The 18809-nt window shown below is 40.3% G+C and overlaps 2 protein-coding genes across 2 annotated transcripts; both read left to right on the top strand.

Moving 5' to 3' along the window:
* Positions 1–8530: 8530 nt before the first annotated feature.
* LOC145403986 (uncharacterized) lies at positions 8531–15046 on the top strand. The gene is made up of 2 exons (XM_080275589.1): positions 8531–8660; positions 13744–15046. Exons 1-2 carry the CDS (start codon positions 8578–8580, stop codon positions 14180–14182), a joined length of 522 nt encoding a protein of 173 aa, XP_080131715.1. The 5' UTR covers positions 8531–8577; the 3' UTR covers positions 14183–15046.
* LOC145403953 (uncharacterized) lies at positions 14291–17877 on the top strand. The gene is made up of 3 exons (XM_080275555.1): positions 14291–14325; positions 15730–16063; positions 17701–17877. The coding sequence occupies exons 1-3, from the start codon at positions 14291–14293 to the stop codon at positions 17875–17877; spliced, it is 546 nt and encodes a 181-aa protein (XP_080131681.1).
* Positions 17878–18809: the final 932 nt, after the last annotated feature.

The following is an 18809-nucleotide window of genomic DNA, read 5'->3' as shown; positions in this document are numbered from 1 at the left end:
ATAACCGGTTGTTGAATGAGGAGTTTGACTGGGACAGGGAACGTTTGGAGCCAGCAGATCCAGTGTCTGGCCCTTGGCCTTTGATTGATACTGCTACTGTGAGTGAGGCAATAGGCAGGATGAGGGTGAGGAAGGCAGCAGGTGTGTCTGGGTTGACTGCCGAAATGTTGAAGGCCTCAGGCGATATAGGGGTGAGTTTAGTCACTGACCTGATAAACAGGATTATTTATGAGTGTGTTGTCCCAGATGATTGGCTGAAGAGTGTAATTGTAAATGTGTATAAAGGGAAGGGTGATGCCCTGGAAAGAGGAAATTATAGAGGTATAAAGCTTTTAGATCAGATAATGAAGGTAAAGGAGAGAGTTTTAGAGGGTATGATTAGAGAAAGAGTGAATATTGATGAGATGCAGTTTGGGTTTATGCCAGGTAGGGGGACCACTGATGCCATATTCATTGTTCGACAGCTTCAGGAAAAATACAATATATTGGTAGGAGAAGGGATCTTTATCTTGTTTTTGTTGATTTGGAAAAGGCCTTTGACAGAGTCCCTAGAGAGGTGGTGAAGTGGGCAATGAGAAAGCTTGGCTTGGAGGAGTGGCTGGTTAGGGTGGTTATGGCCATGTATGTGGGTGCTCACACCCAGGTGAGAGTGAATGGAGATTTGAGTGATGAGTTTTCCGTGAATGTTGGTGTGCATCAGGGGTCAGTCTTGAGTCCCATGTTGTTTATCATGGTACTTGAAGCCCTTTCACATGACTTTAGAAAAGGACTCCTGTGGGAGTTGTATGCTGATGATTTGGTGTTGATTGCAGAGAATGAAAGGGAGGCGGAGGAAAGGTTTAGGAAGTGGAGAGATGGTGTGGGGCAAAAGGGTTTAAGGGTAAATGCAGATAAAACAAAAGTGATGATATCTAGGGTTGGTGGCGGTACTGCCAAAGATGAGGGAGAGTGGCCATGTGCAGTTTGCCATAAGGGCGTGGGAAGTAATTCCATCTTGTGCAGTGTGTGTGATAAATGGGTGCATAAGAGATGTAGTGGTATCAGAGGTAGACTGCGAGATAATGCTGATTTTATGTGTACGGCGTGCCGGGGTGAGCAGGTGGAGATCGTCAGACGTGAAAGGATTGAACTTGCTGGTGAATCTCTTGAGTGTGTGGAAGTTTTGTTATTTGGGAGACATGTTGTGTGCTGGAGGTGGGGCTGGAGCTAGCTCTGTGGCTAGAGTGAGAAGTGGTTGGAAGAAGTTCAGGGAGCTCTTGCCTCTGCTGACATTGAGAGGGCTCTCCCTACGTGCTAAGGGGTCTTTGTACGCAGCATGTGTTAGGAGTGTAATGCTGTATGGCAGTGAGACCTGGGCAGTGAAGGAGGAAGACATTCGCCGGCTCAGACGTACAGAAATGACAATGATTAGGTGGATGTGCAGTGCGTCCCTACGTCCAAGGCCTGGAGGGGCTGGGTTTACAATGGAAGAGTTGAGAGGTAGGATGGGACTGGAGTGTATTGGTATTGTGATGAGGAGAGGTAGATTGAGGTGATTTGGACATGTGGAGAGGATGGGGGATGATAATTGGATGAGGAAGGTGAGAAGTGTTAATATTGGGGGTGGGGTTATGAGGGGTAGACCGAGAAAGACATGGGACGAGGTCATTAAGTGTGACCTTAGGGTTAAGGGACTGAACAGGGAGGCTGCAATGGATCGTGCAGCGTGGAGAGCCGCCATTAGGTGACCAAGGCCGACACAAGCAAGCATGTTGGAGCCTTTAAAAACGAAACGAAACGAGTCTGGAGTGCACCAACGGTTTTTAAACTATTTTCACTGCCACTGCAGTATGGTACTGTATTATACCTTCACTACAATAATCAAATGGTATAATATATATAATAATACTGTACTGTACACTGAGAGACATGTCTTTTATTTACCTTATTGTGGTGAACATTGATGAAAATGGTCAGGTAGTCCAGACTGCTTCTGGCTTCATCGGACTTTTCCGATATATAGGACTTTAGTCCTATATACCGGTGGTTTGGCCATGTGGAGAGGATGGAGGGTGAAAGACTGACGAAGAGAGTGTATGTGAGTGAGGTGGAGGGGGGAAGAGGCAGGGGGAGGCCGAGGATGAGATGGAGGGATGGGGTGGAGAGGTATATGAGAGAGGGGTGTGTGAGTTGGGAGCAGGGCAGTGAAATGGCGGGGGACAGGGCGACTTGGAGGCAATTTGTTTGTGGCCACCCCAAACGGGATTGAGGCGTCTGGCAATAGATAGATAGATATATAGTCCGGTAGCTCCTCGATTCCGATAAAAGCGAATTCCAGTCTATTGAAGTCCGTTATATTGAGGTCTTACTGGATTATGGCATGTTTGTTCTTCAAATACATGTATGCAGAATCTATCTATATACCTAGGCTGCTTTCCCCTCAAAAATGCGGGGTAGCCGAGACAGGACGACACTCTCCCAATTTGCTCATCCACACACACACACACACACACACACACACACACTTACTAGAATCTTAGTCCCAAGGGGAGAAGGGACAGATCCTCACTGCACCACACTGCACGAGGGTCAACTGCACCGTGCAATCATGGAAAAACTGCAGGAAGAATTACACAAGGAGTCCCAGCTGAGAAATTTAAGAGAACATCTAGACATGGGAATGAAAATAGAGAAACAAATTACTCCTATGGAAAAAACAAAAATAACAAGAGACAGGGTGAGAAAAGTGGTAACAGAGATGAAAACCAAGAAGGCAGCGGGACCCGACAACCTAAAACCAGAATTTTACAAGGCCTTAGTAAAAAGTGAAAGATGTTTAGAGAAAATTACACAATGTTATGAAAAAGCACTAGAGAAGGAGGAGAAACCAGAGGAATGGAAAGTATCCAAAATAAAAATAATAGAGAAAAAGAGAAACCCCACAGTTAAAGATCTTAGACCAATAGCTCTGTCAAACATTTCATATAAAAATTTTATGTCTCTGTTAACCCCTTAACCGCGGGGCATCACTTTCGTGACGCTTGGGAGCAAGGGATCATACCGCGGGGCGTCGCTTTTGTGATTCTATGTTATTTTAAATTCACCCGGGCTTCCAAGTGGTGGCTTGTATCATCTATCAGTACTGCCAATGTCCATCACTAGTCAGCACTCCTAATCTCATCTGTACTCCCATCCATTGTTGACAATTTAGCCATTTCTCCCCGTTCTTGACTCCCCTCCCTACCCCCCCTCCATTACCCTATCCTCTCGCATGCCTGGCCGTGCTACGCTAAGTAAATCTTCCCTGGAATTTTTCACTGATTTCAGCCATTGAAATAAGCCCTATGCCCTATTCTTATACCAAATAATATATACAAGAAAGAAATAAGGTAAGTGAGAGTGCCATACACCTGGAATTGGCTAATTATCACCTGACAACACCTCACGTGCACTCGTTCGCTAGTTTTCGCTGTTTATTTCCCCTTGAAATATGCCGTATAATCTATTTTCGTAATAAATATATATATATAAGGAGGGAAGGGAGAAGCCTAAGTGATATTTACATTCACCTGGAACTACCTAATTTATAATGTATTGTCTAGATTTCCTGCCAATCATTTCACTGCTATAAATTAGCTGTGTCAAGAGGTTAACCTTGGTAGTAATGAATTTCCCTAAGTAGGCCACCACCCCGGCCCACCCTTATCAGTTCACTCTCATCTTCCGAAGTGGAGGTACATCTGTTCGCTCTTGCTAGATTCAGGGACTTTTCACCCCCATGCAAAGGGCCCTGTGACCTTTACCCCCTACTAAACCTCGTGTGGAAAGAGGTAAAGGGCTGACAATTGATAAAAGAGTGACTACGATCTTTCTATTGAGTAAAACAGTGCAAGTGGAATTGTAAATAATGTGTAAACAGCAAGTGAAAGTAATGAATGTAAATATACGTGAACAGTGGAAAATAGTTTTATAAGTTACTTCAAGTGACAGCGCATAACACAGTGTAAATAAAATAGAAATGTAAATAATGTATATAAAATAGAGAACGTAAATAGAAATGTAAATGAGTAGTATTATATGAATACGAGTATATATACTTGGAGTAATGAAAGTGAAAGTTTCACTCTAGCATGTATGAATACTATGAGTTATGAGAGTGAAGGTGAAAGTGACATTCACTCTCAATGCTAGTATACAGGATGAGAAAGTGAATGCTACGTATTTTACTGAAAGAAATTGAATCCCTACAGTGACAATAAACTAATACTACCGAAGGAAACTTATGGATAAAGACTGTAGATATATATAAGTGTTATATAGTAATAGAAATATAAAGTGTGAGGGGTTTTATGAATAATAAATGACAGAGTACCAAGAGCGAACTAGCGCAAGTGCGACGGTCAGACGCGCTCGTAATTTTCATTGCTTTCAGAGTGGTTTTTTTTTTGGAGTATGGATCCCAAACTACTGTACTTGAAAATCATAGAGTAGTGTTTACAGTGTTAATATCTGGCTGTGGTAATCATATTACGGGTTGTCGGGAAGTGTAAAGTGGAGACTTTGTTACCCAACTTCAGAGGTCTCCACAAGTCCTACGGTAACTGACGAAGGCTCAACAAACATTCCAGGAGAAAGCTGAAGGTATGTGCCATAAGCATATTTAATTTTAATATTCTAGGACTAATAACTGATTTTTGGCAAATATTTTTTGAGAGTCTGTCGGAGCCCGAATAACCCCGGGGCACACGCAAAACATTGGTAAACATGCCCGCGGTGTAGAGGTTAAAAGAAGATATCGAAAATCACCTAGAGACGAATAATGAAATAAAAGAAACACAAGCAGGCTTCACGAAAGGAGGGAGAGTGGAAGACAATTTGTTTATACTGCAGTGATGAGAAATAGGGAGGTGAGTATGGAAGTTAAGAAGTCACTGCATGATGGTATTGTGATCCCTACCCTGACGTATGGAAGCGAGGCGTGGACCTTGCAAGAGGGGAACAAGTCAAGAGTGAGAGCAGTGGAAATGAGTTACTTGAGAGGAGCATGTGGAGTGACGTGGAGGGACAGGTTGACGAATGAAGAAGTGAAGGAACGTTGTGGGGTAGATGTGGATGTGGTTGAAAAGATTAGGAGAAATACACTGAGGTGGTTTGGACATGTGAAGAGAATGGAGAATGAAAGACTGACTAAGAGGGTGTATGTAGGTGAGGTGAAGGGAGGGAGAGGGAGGGGTAGACCGAGGATGAGGTGGAGGGATGGAGTTGAGAGGTATATGAGGGAGGGGGGGGTGAGTTGGGGGGAGGGGAGTCAAATGGTGGGTGACAGAGTGACTTGGAGGCGTTTTGTCTGCGGCCACCCTTTGCGGGATTAGGGCGTCGGGCTATAGATAGATAGATAGCAATATTGTGTACAGGAAAGCTTAAAAAGGAAGAAAGCACTGATAGTAACAGCTGTGGATTTTAGAAAAGCATATGATTCCGTAAAAAGAGAAGCGTTAATTAAAGCATTGATGGAATACAAAGTACATCCAACAGTAATACAGTGGAACCTCGGTCCTCGAACGTCTCACATGTCGAACAAATCAGACCTCGACCAAAAAATTCAAGAAATTTTTGCTCCAGAGGTCGACCAAAATATCGGACCTCGACCAACCTGAACGTAGCCAAACAAAGGGAAGCTGGCCGACCGACAGTCACGCGTCCACCTTTGTTGTTCGTCAACGTGGTCGTCCTGCTTTGCTTCACATTTTTCTTGATTCAGTGCAGTATTAGCCCCTAATAATGGCTCCAAAGAAAGCAAGTTCATCCAGTACGGCTACTGGCAGTGAAAACAGGGAAGTAGTGTGGAAAATAATTGAAGAAGTGGAAAAATTATTGCTTATCTTCATCAAAGAGAAACAGTTAGCAGGAGACAGTGTTAATGAGTATATAATTTGTGAAAAGGCAAGAGAAATATACAGTCACCTCGTAAAGGAAAGCACTGGTACCAGTGCTGAAACTTAAATAGGTAAGCATCTGGGGTCTTGGAACGGATTAAAATGATTTACATTATTTCTTATGGGGAAAATTAGTTCGGTCCTCGACCAATTCGGTCCTGGAACAGCCTTCCAGAACGGATTGTGTTCGAGGACCGAGGTTCTACTGTAGATGCAATAAAAGAGATTTATAAAGATGATAAGATCATAACAGAAGTAGGAAAGGATGTGAACAAAGAAATAACAGTAACCAGTGGTATCAGGCAAGGATGTACGGGGTCAACAACTCTTTTCAAAATACTTACTTACATAATTATGAAAGAACTAGAAAGCAGAGGATGTGGATTTGAAAATGAGCTGTTCAGAATATGTACACTATTCTATGCAGATGACGGGTTGTTGTTAAGTCCATCAGTGGAAGAAGCGGAAAGAAGCATAAGAATTCTAACGAAAGTAGGAGAAAAATGTGGTTTGGAAATAAACAAAGAAAAAAGTGATGTAACAGTGTATAATATGAAGGAAAAACCAGTTGAAATTGCTGGCATACAAGTAAAAGAAAATATATGTTACCTAGGTGTGATAATAGAAGATAAAAGGAACATGTTTAAAACTCAAAAGCAGAAAATGACTGAAAAAATGCAGAAAATGGCAAATATAGTATACCCAATTATAAGTAAGAGCAGCAATAAATTATTAATTGGAAAAACGTTTTGGAAAAGCATAGCACTCCCAGCAATACTGTATGCTAGTAATGTAATAAATATAACAGAGGGAGAGATAGAAAAAATGCAGAAAATCGAAAATAGTGTGTGTAGACAGATTCAGGGAGCTCCAAGATGTGCAACAGTGTGCTCAATGAGAGGAGAAATAGGTATTTCAAATATGAAATCAAGAATTGTGGAAGGTAGGATAAAATATATAAAGAATATAGAAGAAAGAGGAAATGAACTATTGGAAAAAATGTGGGCTACAATAAAAGAGGACCAGAAAAACCAGTGGAGAAAAATATCACTGAAATATATGGAAGAAAGTGGAATGGAAATTAGAAACCTGAAAAAGATTAAAGTAGTGGAAATAAAGCAAAGAATTAGAGAGAAAGATACAATAAAGTGGAAAGAACAGATGGAAAGTAAAGAGTCATTAGTGATACCTGTATATAGAAAGTGGAAGGAAGAAATAAAAGAAGAACCATGTTATGATAACAGACCATCTTCAGTAATATGGTATAGAGCTAGAAGTAATTGCTTACCCCTCCAGAACACAAAGAGGCACCAAGGAGAACAAACAATATGTAAGCTGTGCCAGGTAGAAGAAAACCTGCCCCATTTTATACTATTTTGCCCATGTTTACAGGAAGTGAGAAACAGGATAGTAGAGCTACCGGTACAGAGACCCAGAATAGAAGACGAAAAACTGGTGATTGGACAGTTTTTATTCCAGGCAAAGAATATTGAAAAAAAGAAAGAACAACTGTATGATATGTGGAAAAAGAGAGAAAAGGAACTGAAGGAAAATAAAACATAAACACAGAGAAGTGAAGAGGTGTGCCGTTGGAAAGGCTATACACCTCGAACTAACCTGAACCTGAACCTGGAGGGACAAAAGGCAAGAGAACAGTGGAAATGAGATATTTGAGACAAGAACGTGTACTCACACAGAAAGACATGGGGAAGGCCAAGAATGAAATGGAGGGATGGAGTGGAATGGTATAAATGAGAAAGGGGGGTGTGAGCTGGGAGCAGGGCAGTCAAAAGGTGGGGGACAGGGCAACATGGAGGCGATTTGTTTGTGGCCAACCCTTACGGGATTAAGGCGTCTAGCTGGCATTTTAGTTTTCAAACAAAAAACTGACAGTTGCTAGTGAAACCACTAGACTTCATTCCCACTAACATCATATAATACAGCGTCAGGGTCTCTAAAAATTTGAAACTACATCTAATTATGGTGCTTGTCCTTTGGTGCTGCTAAAGAAACAAACCTAACATTAGAGTACACCTTTACAGCAACTGTTCAGTCTCCACTATCTGCAAAAATAAGTAGAATTATTAATGAATATACTCACGCACCGAATAAGTTCTTCCGGTTTGTTTACATCTGATTCCCGCCAATCATAATCCTGATTTGAGTACTTCTTGCTCATAAGGCTTTGATTTAAGAAAGTAAAATTAATTGCACAAGATACGAAACTATGCTGATATGCATGTTGATTTATGAAACACGATATATATTTAGGAGGACCAGAAGAACTTTTATCAAACAGTTCGCAAACTAGGATATTATGCCATAAGCGTTCGGTCTATCAGCATTAATGTTAATTATCTCGCGTATACTTAATAAGTAAGAGAAACGTCGTTGAAGAAAATCCACGTATGATGAAAGCAAGCGATAGAAGAGAATGGTAGACTTGTCAGAACATGTTAAAAAATAAATAAAAAAAAAGGAAGATGGGGTTACATACCTAATATTTATTACACAACCAATAACAAACTTGAAACCACACAACATAGATTACTGTACTCTTCGGGAAAAAAAAAAAAAAAAAAGCACCTTCCATTCATTAGAACTGCTGGGAAAATATTCGTACGTAAAGTAAGTCGCGGCTCGCGCTTGCATAAGGTTAATAATGTATCAGCTGCAGAGATCCTATAGCTTTCTGCCTCTTCTAAACGTCTTTAAACACCATACGCGTCTTTACTCAATCCACAGGTAACCAAGATCCCGATGAATACGTGGCCTATGTTAAAATGTAGTGAAAAATTGTACATGTAGAAGCGGTGATACATACCGCGGTGCTTGGGGTTAGCCTCTCACCTGGTTTACTCACCTGGTTGGCTACCCTACTAGAATTAACAGTATGGCTCGGCAGGAATCTGCTTTTCAATTAGTAGGGCAGCCCATACCTGCTGGCACGCCACATTCCTTTAATATTTCCTTCTAGCTTACCTGTCTGCCACGGGGCACTTACGTCAGAGTTCAAGTTGACTGTGGCATAAATGGGTTATTACGTTGGTTAAGCAGCGTTATCTGTTGGTATTAAATTAATCAAACCAAGACACTGTAAAAGTGTACCAACCCCCTTTCTACTTCACATGATAACATTGCTCATAAAATTTAACTTAGTTTTGCCAGAGCAAAGAACTTATCATGGGTGATTTCAAGCTTCCTTTTGCCAGAGCAAAGAACTTATCATGGGTGATTTCAAGCTTCCTTCCATAACCTAAAGATCACCAACTCTGATGCATTGTTTCTTGATCTTTTTACCACTCTTGGCCTCCATCAGCATTAACTGAACTAACCTTTGCGACCTCTTGTAACATCACCTTACGTTGACTGCTGATCTTGACAGGATTATTGGAATGAAAAAATTTCCCCCTTTTCCACACTCTGGCCACAGTCTTGTTAACTTCTTATCCCTTCCAAAATATGCAACATATAAGCAATATCCATCCTTGCAACTGGGTTTGTGGCAGCTATGGTGCCTTGAACTCTACCCCCCTCATCCTGTGAAAAGGAGGCTGTTGAGGAGTGATATAATTCAGTCATATAAAATTTTCCATGATGTCTCTCCTATTAAATCCCAAATGGTCTCCCAGTGGAGGAACAAGAGGCCATAAATTTAAGACCTCTGCACCAACTGCAGAAAATGAGACATGTAAGCAATTCTTCTCCAGTCATGTCACTCACTATTAGAATTCCCCTCTTACTGATGAAGTTAACACTCAATTTAAATCATGTAGATGGTGGCAACCATCGTCCACTCACTTGATGTAGTGCTGCCTGCTTCTTCTTTCACCTTTATCATTCTTTTTCAGTCTGTGCTCCTCTCTTCCTGTTTCTCCCATCTTTCCTGTCACTTTTTATTGCTCTTCATAACTTTTTAGGTGGCTTCACACTAAGTGACAAGCCTAATGGTTTCCTGTAAGCCAGGAAACCATTTACAACCCTGGGTGGTAACCATATAACCAACACACTTGTTCCCTACATGTCAACAAGCGGGTTGGCAGATGGTTAGTGCCCCTCCCCGTACACCACTAACTGAAAGACAAACAGCCACCTTTTATGGGATTATGGCATCTGGCTATAGACAAATAGATAATGTTACTTTTAGTCCATAACACTTTCCTAACCAATCAGTAAATTTTTAGTTTCGGACGTCTTGGGAATTATGATGATGTTTTGATATTTTTCGATATTTTTGACAATTCTAAGACACTTTTCTATGGCATTTTTGTTTGATATTATTTTGATTTTACTCTTGAAGATTTGATAAAGTTGGGTTAGTTTAGGTTATCTTCAGGAGTAAAATCAAATTAATTTCCGACAAAAATGCCATAGAAGAAAAGCGTATTATTGCCTAAAATACCCCCAAAATGGATCAAAACATCATAATTCCTGAGATGTCTGAAACTAAAAATTTACCACCCAATCTTAGTCATTCTACTGCTATTTTGTACTGACTAATAATATCTCCCAGTCAAACTTCATACCTAACATACTCAACCAGTCATCCCTACAGTATACAAATGTGTTCAATAAGCCCATCTTGATTAGCAAACTGTATCATTTTAGTAATGTGGGCCACTTGATCCCTAGCATGCCATGTGCTTCTGATCAATGGCTCTACCAGGTGAGTAAACCAGGTCAAAATCCATGTTGGTATTTTCCTCTACTTCAAAGGTCAGAGTTAGGATCAAAAGATACCCAGAATGATTAATGGTACATCAGTACAGTACTTAAATTTTGTACAAATTTAAGTAATACTGTTTATCATTCTAACTCTGGTATTTAGGATATGTAGTTGGCAGATTTATTAATTCTGAAAATATTGCACTTATATACTGGTATTGTACTGTATTTCTGTCACAAATCAATAATTCACGAGTTAAAAACAAGTCGGTTTATGTTATGTTTCAGCTAATCACAGTGTAGCGTAGTGCATTGCATCCAAAATGGCAGGGAGTGAAGAAATTACCTAGGGATGGTATTACAGTCAGTTCCCTGTCATAACTTAGATAGCACACAACTCTTAGACTCAAAATGTTTGAGTTAAAAATCTGTACAGAAAACAGAAGAATGTGGAATATTGCATTATAATGATAACTCAAGAAATATCATGCAATACAGTTTATAGCCTGTAGTATCATTTACAAAAATACAGTGAAGGACCTTGCATTAGCAATTTATTATCACTAGGCAGCAGATATGCGCTGGATTTTTTACTTTGAGAGCTTATACAAGCATACACCAATTTGATGATGTAATTGGTTAAGTACAAAAGCATCGCTAGGCAGGGTATCGTATCTCGGGGTAGATTTAACATGTAAAGTACAGGGATGTGTTTTTGAGCCTTGGGTTCCCCCCCCCCCCAACCAAGTATAAACCCACCCAAATAAGTCCAAAAACAAGTTTCTAGCTATCCTAAACCCCCAAATAGCTTTAAAACAAGCTAGACTAAGCCTAAAAGCAGTTTATAACTCAAACCTAAAACTAAATTCTGAAAATCGTTGAATGGGTGCATAAGAGATGTAGTCGTATCAGAGGTAGACTGCGAGATAATGCTGATTTTATATGTACAGCGTGCCGGGGTGAGCAGGTGGAGATTGTCAGACGTGAAAGGATTGAACTTGCTGGTGAATCTCTTGAGTGTGTGGAAGAGTTTTGTTATTTGGGAGACATGTTGTGTGCTGGAGGTGGGGCTGGAGCTAGCTCTGTGGCTAGAGTGAGAAGTGGTTGGAAGAAGTTCAGGGAGCTCTTGCCTCTCCTGACATTGAGAGGGCTCTCCCTACGTGCTAAGGGGTCTTTGTACGCAGCATGTGTTAGGAGTGTAATGCTGTATGGCAGTGAGACCTGGGCAGTGAACGAGGAAGATATTCGCCGGCTGAGACGTACAGAAATGACAATGATTAGGTGGATGTGCAGTGCGTCCCTGCGTCCAAGGCCTGGAGGGGCTGGGTTTACAATGGAAGAGTTGAGAGGTAGGATGGGACTGGAGTGTATTGGTATTGTGATGAGGAGAGGTAGATTGAGGTGGTTTGGACATGTGGAGAGGATGGGGGATGATAATTGGGTGAGGAAGGTGAGAAGTGTTAATATTGGGGGTGGGGTTATGAGGGGTAGACCGAGAAAGACATGGGACGAGGTCATTAAGTGTGACCTTAGGGTTAAGGGACTGAACAGGGAGGCTGCAATGGATCGTGCAGCGTGGAGAGCCGCCATTAGGTGACCAAGGCCGACACATGCAAGCATGTTGGAGCCTTTAAAAATGAAAACGAAACGATATTTCTGGAAAAAATCAGACTTAGTAAACTGTATCCCAAACTGACAGTGTTCAACCCACCTATGACTAAAACACATTAATCTAAGTCTAAAAACAGTTTATAAATCAACCTTAACACAAAATTTGTCAAAAATATCAAAATCGGTTAAAAAAAAAAAAAAAAAAAAAAAAAACATTAACCCGCGGCGTCCCATCGACATAAATTAACATCCACAGGTTTTGTCACTGCCAATCCCGTCGATGTACATAAATGCGAATCAATTGCAAGGTCACTAATTTGCACAATTTTCAATTTTCACGAGTGATTTTTCATACGTATACACGGGACACCTTCCTCTACAAGATGCCAGGCAGGGACAATACCTTACCCAGCATGACCTCCTCCCCCTCCCTGCAAGCCATTATCGCAGCAATTCACCTGTTATCAGTGACCTGGTTAGTAAAGCCATGTCATGCCACAGTATGAAATTCAGGGCTAGAGTGATTCCCCAATCAATGACAATGTGGAGGACAAACTTTACATAGCATTAGAGGAAGAAACAGTCAGAAATGATGATCAGGTAATGTGGCAAAAAAAGGTTAGGTATGGTGATGAGTTAGTGAGTGAAACAATGCTTATAATGACTATATTACTGTTTGAAAACCAATATACTCTCGTACTACATATAAATTCGTACCAAGTACATAAATAAATACCGTTTATGAGTGGTGTGAAATAGTTATCCTCCCATAGAACTCGTTTTCTTTGGTGCCAGCCTGTTAGAAAACCCAGTCAGGTAAGGAGGTACTGCTACCTGGATAGAGTATTTTAAACCTCAGGTGAGCGATTTCTCTATGAATTTTCGATGTTTCTCACCAAAAGCGGCGGTTTGAGCCAAAAAAAATTTTTTCCAAAAATGGTCGGGATTGGGGGGAGTCAGTGGTGGAAAAGTGGTCGGTATGGGGCAGGTTAAATCACGGTTTGGTGGTACTTCACCCGACATTGCTAAGCTGGGTTATCGCATCTAGGGGTGTCATATTTCGGGGTATACCTGTACATAACTGTACAAGGAAAGGAGATTCACAAACACTTGTTTCCCCCCACCCCCTCTTTTTGTTCTGTAGAGGAATAATTCTGCCAAAGACAACTTTGGTAGGAAGTACCCTGTAGTGCATGACCTAAGTTTAACCCAATCTCTTCTCCCACTTTTTACAGTCAGAATTATAACAGAGTTATCAACCTCCATCAGGGTATTTAGGTACTGTGCCAGCATTGCCAGTTTGGTTTATTTGTTAACTGAACTTTGCAGATAAATACTCTATGATAAATACTATATGAACTGTATATCATATACAGTACAGTACCCTGCAATATATTATTATCCCTAAAACACTGTGATAATATAGTATACTGGTTTGTTATGTAGCCTACTGTCACTTCCTCTAATGACGGTAAATGTACTGGTGAGAAATACTTCACACCATGTAAAAGTCAAGCACTGTACTAATATGAGAATTCTGCCTCACCACCAGACACATCCCTAAGGTGGTCACCTACCAACACAGACACAAGTCTACCAAACCCCCACCACCCAGTGAGAAAATTGATCTTGATGAGCCAATCAAGTTCTCAACAAGCCGTGCAGCCAAATGGAAGGCACAGGAAACATATGGAGGAAGTAATAGGGATGATGGGGACCGGCCATGGTACCAACCATACGTGGTAACAGTGAGCCTTGCAGCCTTCCTTATCTACTTTTGCATCCTCCGGGCAGAGAATGACATGGATATCAAGCTAAGTAAAACGCTGTATGACCACATAGACGGTCTGGAGGAGAAGCAGCTGGAAATCTCACTACAGTATAGCACAGACACCGGCAGGGATGCATCAGCTATTATGAAGAGACTTGAGGAACTCAAGGAAAACAAGACTGATGTTTCCACTTCTAGTCCTACAGTTCACACCAAGTGAAATAGTTGAACACAAATACAGTCCAGTACCAATATCCATTATTTAAAACACAAATAGGAATGTCCATGGTTTAACGAAGGTCAACTGGCTCAGTTCGTATAAAAAGACATGCAGTACCTGGCAGCTTTAGTGGGATGTAACTGGTAATTCGTTTTTGAAAACCAGGCTCTGATACTGCGCTGAAGAAGTGTCAGTCCCATTGTGTCTGTCATGATACAGGCATGCCTCAATGAGAGAGTTATGTATCATTGAACAAATGTTATAAGTAATGTGGTACTGAAGGGGATGTTTTTGCCAGGGGTCCCAAGGTTGAACCTATGGGAAACATATTCATCTGACCCAAGCCCAGAACGAACTTAAATAGTGTTCATAACCAACTGAAATGCTGTATAGTGGCACTGGGAAACACTGTACATGAGTATCAACCATTAAATATAAAAAAATACCTCAAAGTACTGGTATGTGATGGCAGAGTTTATCCAAGCCAAGGCACACCCATTTTTTGCAGCACTGCCACTATTTTAGGCACAGGTCACAGCTATTTTCACACTACAGATAGAAAAAGTATTAAACATATATTGTTGTCTCCTGAATTATCGTTAAAGCAAACACTGAGGTATCATTGTTTAGAAAAGGGTGTTAAAAAAATTAAGTGAGGAAGCAAACTAATTCTCAGTAAGGGATGATCATATTGTTGAGAATTATATTGATATAGACAAACACAAGAAGTGTATTACCATTCTTTTGGTAGGACAGAACTTTTGAATATGTTATGCGTTGCAGGAATCAGTACTGAAGTTGCAAAAAATATATTTCAGTATGTATATACTGTATTTAAGAAGTCTAGTCCAGTTGATAATTATTATATTGTTAACTATTTGACAAACTGTTGTAAACTACTCGTACAGTAGTGTATAATTCTTATCTAATGAGAATAAATGATTTCTAACATCCTATATATTTCTGTCATTACAGGAAGTTGTCACGAATTGAACTGTATAATAAAATTTGTATCCTCTTTCTGCAAAGATGTGAGCTCTTTAAGATATGCACAGTCTTTCTTAAAACAAAAAAAAAAAAAAAGCTTCTGTGAGTCCAATACTGTATTTTTCTTCTGTACAGGCATTGTGTAAATATTGCCAGTATATTAACTGCAGTCAGTATTATCCTAATGTAAGTAATGCAATTCTTCACGACTCACTTTGCCTCTGTTCAGAGGAAGAATGTACATCCACTGGTTATCTTATTTGACACAATTAATCCCTTAGGCATGCTAAAATCTTGTTGCATAGCTGTGTGCAAAACTTAAATCTTATTTCTATGGCTTGCTCTTCTGTTGATACAGTATCTACACATTCTCTCTCTCTGTACCATAGGGCTTAAACAGTCACCCACCTTACCTTCCATGTGCTACTGCTTAGACACCCATTATACATAGAACAATACCAACTGTAGCTTGTGAAACTGTATAATGTACCATATCCTAATGCATATTTAGCCATACCTGTATTATGAAATATGTTGACAGGAAGTTGTCTCTGTTTCAGGGCCTCACAGCACCACTTCAGTGTGGCCACTTCCTCATCATGTTACACCACCTTCAAAAATTCAATGTTAAGAGTACAGAAATATGCTCTTCCAATGCATTCATTGCGTTACATAGCAGAGTGGAATAGCCCACGTCAAGGAAAAGGGATAACTGCAAGGGAACAAATAGTAGTGTCAGTCTCATTAGGAATATTCATATTGTATTTCTTGTGGCTAAGAGAACCAAGTGACATTGATGAACATATGAGTCGGCCTGTATGGGAGCGTGTGCCAGGTATTGACCCTGAGACAGCTCAGGGCATGATGGAGGTGGATAAACATTTAGGTTTACAGGTAAGTAACCCTCTTATTCTTAATGTAGTGACATTGTATCTTGATATGAATTTTAGATCATATATACAGTATATACTGTTATGTGTGTGTGTGTACGGTGTATTTTTTGCAGGGGTGGGGGAGGGCAAATAGTGTAAATATAGGAAACAGTGACGTAATGCCCTTCAGACCAATGACACATTTATTTTATTCCAGTCATAATCATCTTTAACTTCCCCAGCTGGAGGATTTAGATATAGTGCTCATTAGCCCTATATTAGAGGTCTGTTCTAAACTAAATTACATTGACTGGAGTAAGCCCCCCACCCCCCACTTTTTTTTTTTTTTTTTTTTTTTTTTTTTTTTTTTCAGCAGTAGGGAAAAAGTTAATTTCCTGCATTCACATTAGGTTGCAGATGACAGAAACAGTAAATAGAAAATGTAAAATAATAATTAAAAAAAAAAAAAAAATGCTATGAACAAAGTGTTAACTGAAGTGAGATATACAATATATCCATTCACTTACCTCTCATCCATCATCTAATCCTATGTTGCCCCATGAGGAGCGTAGGAGCCTGGGGCTAGGCAAGTTGGTCCTGACGTTTAAGATGAGAGTGACTAGCCTCGCTCATCCCTGAGTGGCATTATATGAGCAATAAACCCCAACTACCCCTTGGATATAAACCTACACAGGCTCAATCCGATTGGAGCGTCTTAACTGGGCACCATAATTTGGTTACATGGTTACCACCCGGCATAGTAAATGGTATCCTGGAGTACAGGAAATCATTTGGCTTGTCACACAGAGTAGAGTCACCCATAGGAAGAAGGAAGAGGAAAGAATGAAGAAAAGAAAGACAGAAGGAGGAGTGTAAAGTCATCCATTGGCAGAAGGAAGAGTAAAGAATGATAGAAGAGGAAGGAAGGAAGAGAGGAATGGGCAGACATCCAAGGCAGCATTACATTGAGTGAGTGGATGTTGGGCTTCAAAATTCTCCAGTCCTGTTTGAGTTTATATAACAAAGGAATAATGGATGGGAGAGAATTTTACCCACACCTTGTTCTGCTGAGAAGTCATGTGTAACAAAACTTGCCTGTATTTCCACTGGTTGACTGCTCAGGAGAGTAAAGCAGTAGTAAGGTAGATTAACACAAAGCATTTGTACTGCAGCCTGCAAACTTTACACATTAAATAAGTGTTGAACCAGCAGGCTGCAGTGATGATAAAACCAAGCACTGTACATTCTGTAGAACTGCATAATACTATTTCACGTGTAATGAACCATGTATATGAAACAGAAGTGGATAATTAAGGAAGTATTTATGGAAATAGCCTGAGGGCAGTAGTTATAGCCACCTCCTATAAAGGAGGTTCCCAGAAGCAAGCAGTGTCAGATGATTCAAAGTATGTCAGCTTGAAATTAGACAGTTAAAGTACAGTATGATAAATAGTGTGACTAGTGAAATCACCTTATAAATTATTATTATTATTATTATTTTTTAAGCCATCACCAAATTTTATTCAGCTGCAGTAATAAGGAATTAACTAGGGATTTCTTCAACCCTTCCATTTCAAAGACAATCCAAAGCTGAATCACATTGGCATAGCAAGAATAAAATGGGTTTACTTGATAATGAAATAAGTCTCTAACCCATAGGTGGACTACAGTGCACTGGAACAGTACAAGAAGGAATATTATGCCAGACAGGTGGAGGCATTGGAGAGGCAAAAGAAAGAGGAAGAAAGATACCAGCAACTGAGAGCAGCAATGTCTTCACATATCAGTATCTTGGATAAACATGCACAGAAACCAGATGACAGTTCTAAATTTTGAGTATATTAAGATAAAATCTAACCTCTTGTAACTGGTAGGGTAACATAAAAGTTCAGGTAAAAATGTCTATATTAACTGTGTAATCATTATTAATAGTGTACTTATCAATATATCTATCTATTGCCAGATGCCACAATCCCGTAAGGGCGGCCATTTGACTGAGTTATTGTTTTATGGGAAGGGGCACTAACCCTCCACCAACCCACTTGCTAATGCGTAGGGAGCACGTATGGTTTGGTTATATGGTTACCACCAAGCATTGTAAATGGTTTCTTGGCTTACAAGAAACCATTTGACTTGCCACTCAATGTAAAACCACCTGTAAAGGAAAGAAAAGCAATAAGAAGTGACAGGAAGGATGTGAGAAATGGGAAGAGAGGAGGGCAGGCACAGAAAAAGAATGATTAAGGCTAAGGAAGAAGTAGGCAGCACTACATCAAGTGAGTGGATGATGGTCGCCACCACCTATTAACTGTGTAATCATTATTAATAGTGTACTTATGTAGTATGCATATATGGAGTAAATACGAAGCTGTTGAATGCCGTGAAGAGTATGTATGAGGGCGCTAGGGTTGCAATGCATGTGAATAGTGAACTAAGTGAATTGTTCTATCTGAATGTTGGATTGAAACGGATGTGTTGTCTCCAAGGATGTTCAGTTTGTATGCAGATGGAGTTATAAGAGATACTAGGTAGGGCAGTGGATATTGGAGCAGCCCTAATGGGAGGGCAGTATTTGGAAACTTCTTGTTCTGTTGTTTGCAGATGATATCATGCAGTAAAGACAGTGGAAGTGCAAGGCTTGACAAGTGAATTTGGGAGTGTTTTAGGAACTGAAGCTGAAGGTGAACACAGGGAAGAGCAAAGTTTGGGTCTTTAAGAGAAATGTAGTCACTGAAACCACAGTGGGGCTGGTTGGTGACGAAATGGAA

The sequence above is a fragment of the Coenobita brevimanus genome, chromosome 62 (genome assembly GCF_032717465.1).
Source record: "Coenobita brevimanus isolate Jiangsu-jjx chromosome 62, ASM3271746v2, whole genome shotgun sequence".
In the NCBI taxonomy this organism is placed as follows: domain Eukaryota; kingdom Metazoa; phylum Arthropoda; class Malacostraca; order Decapoda; family Coenobitidae; genus Coenobita; species Coenobita brevimanus.
Note: the sequence above shows the minus strand (reverse complement) of the source record. Positions and strands in the feature narration are given on the sequence as shown.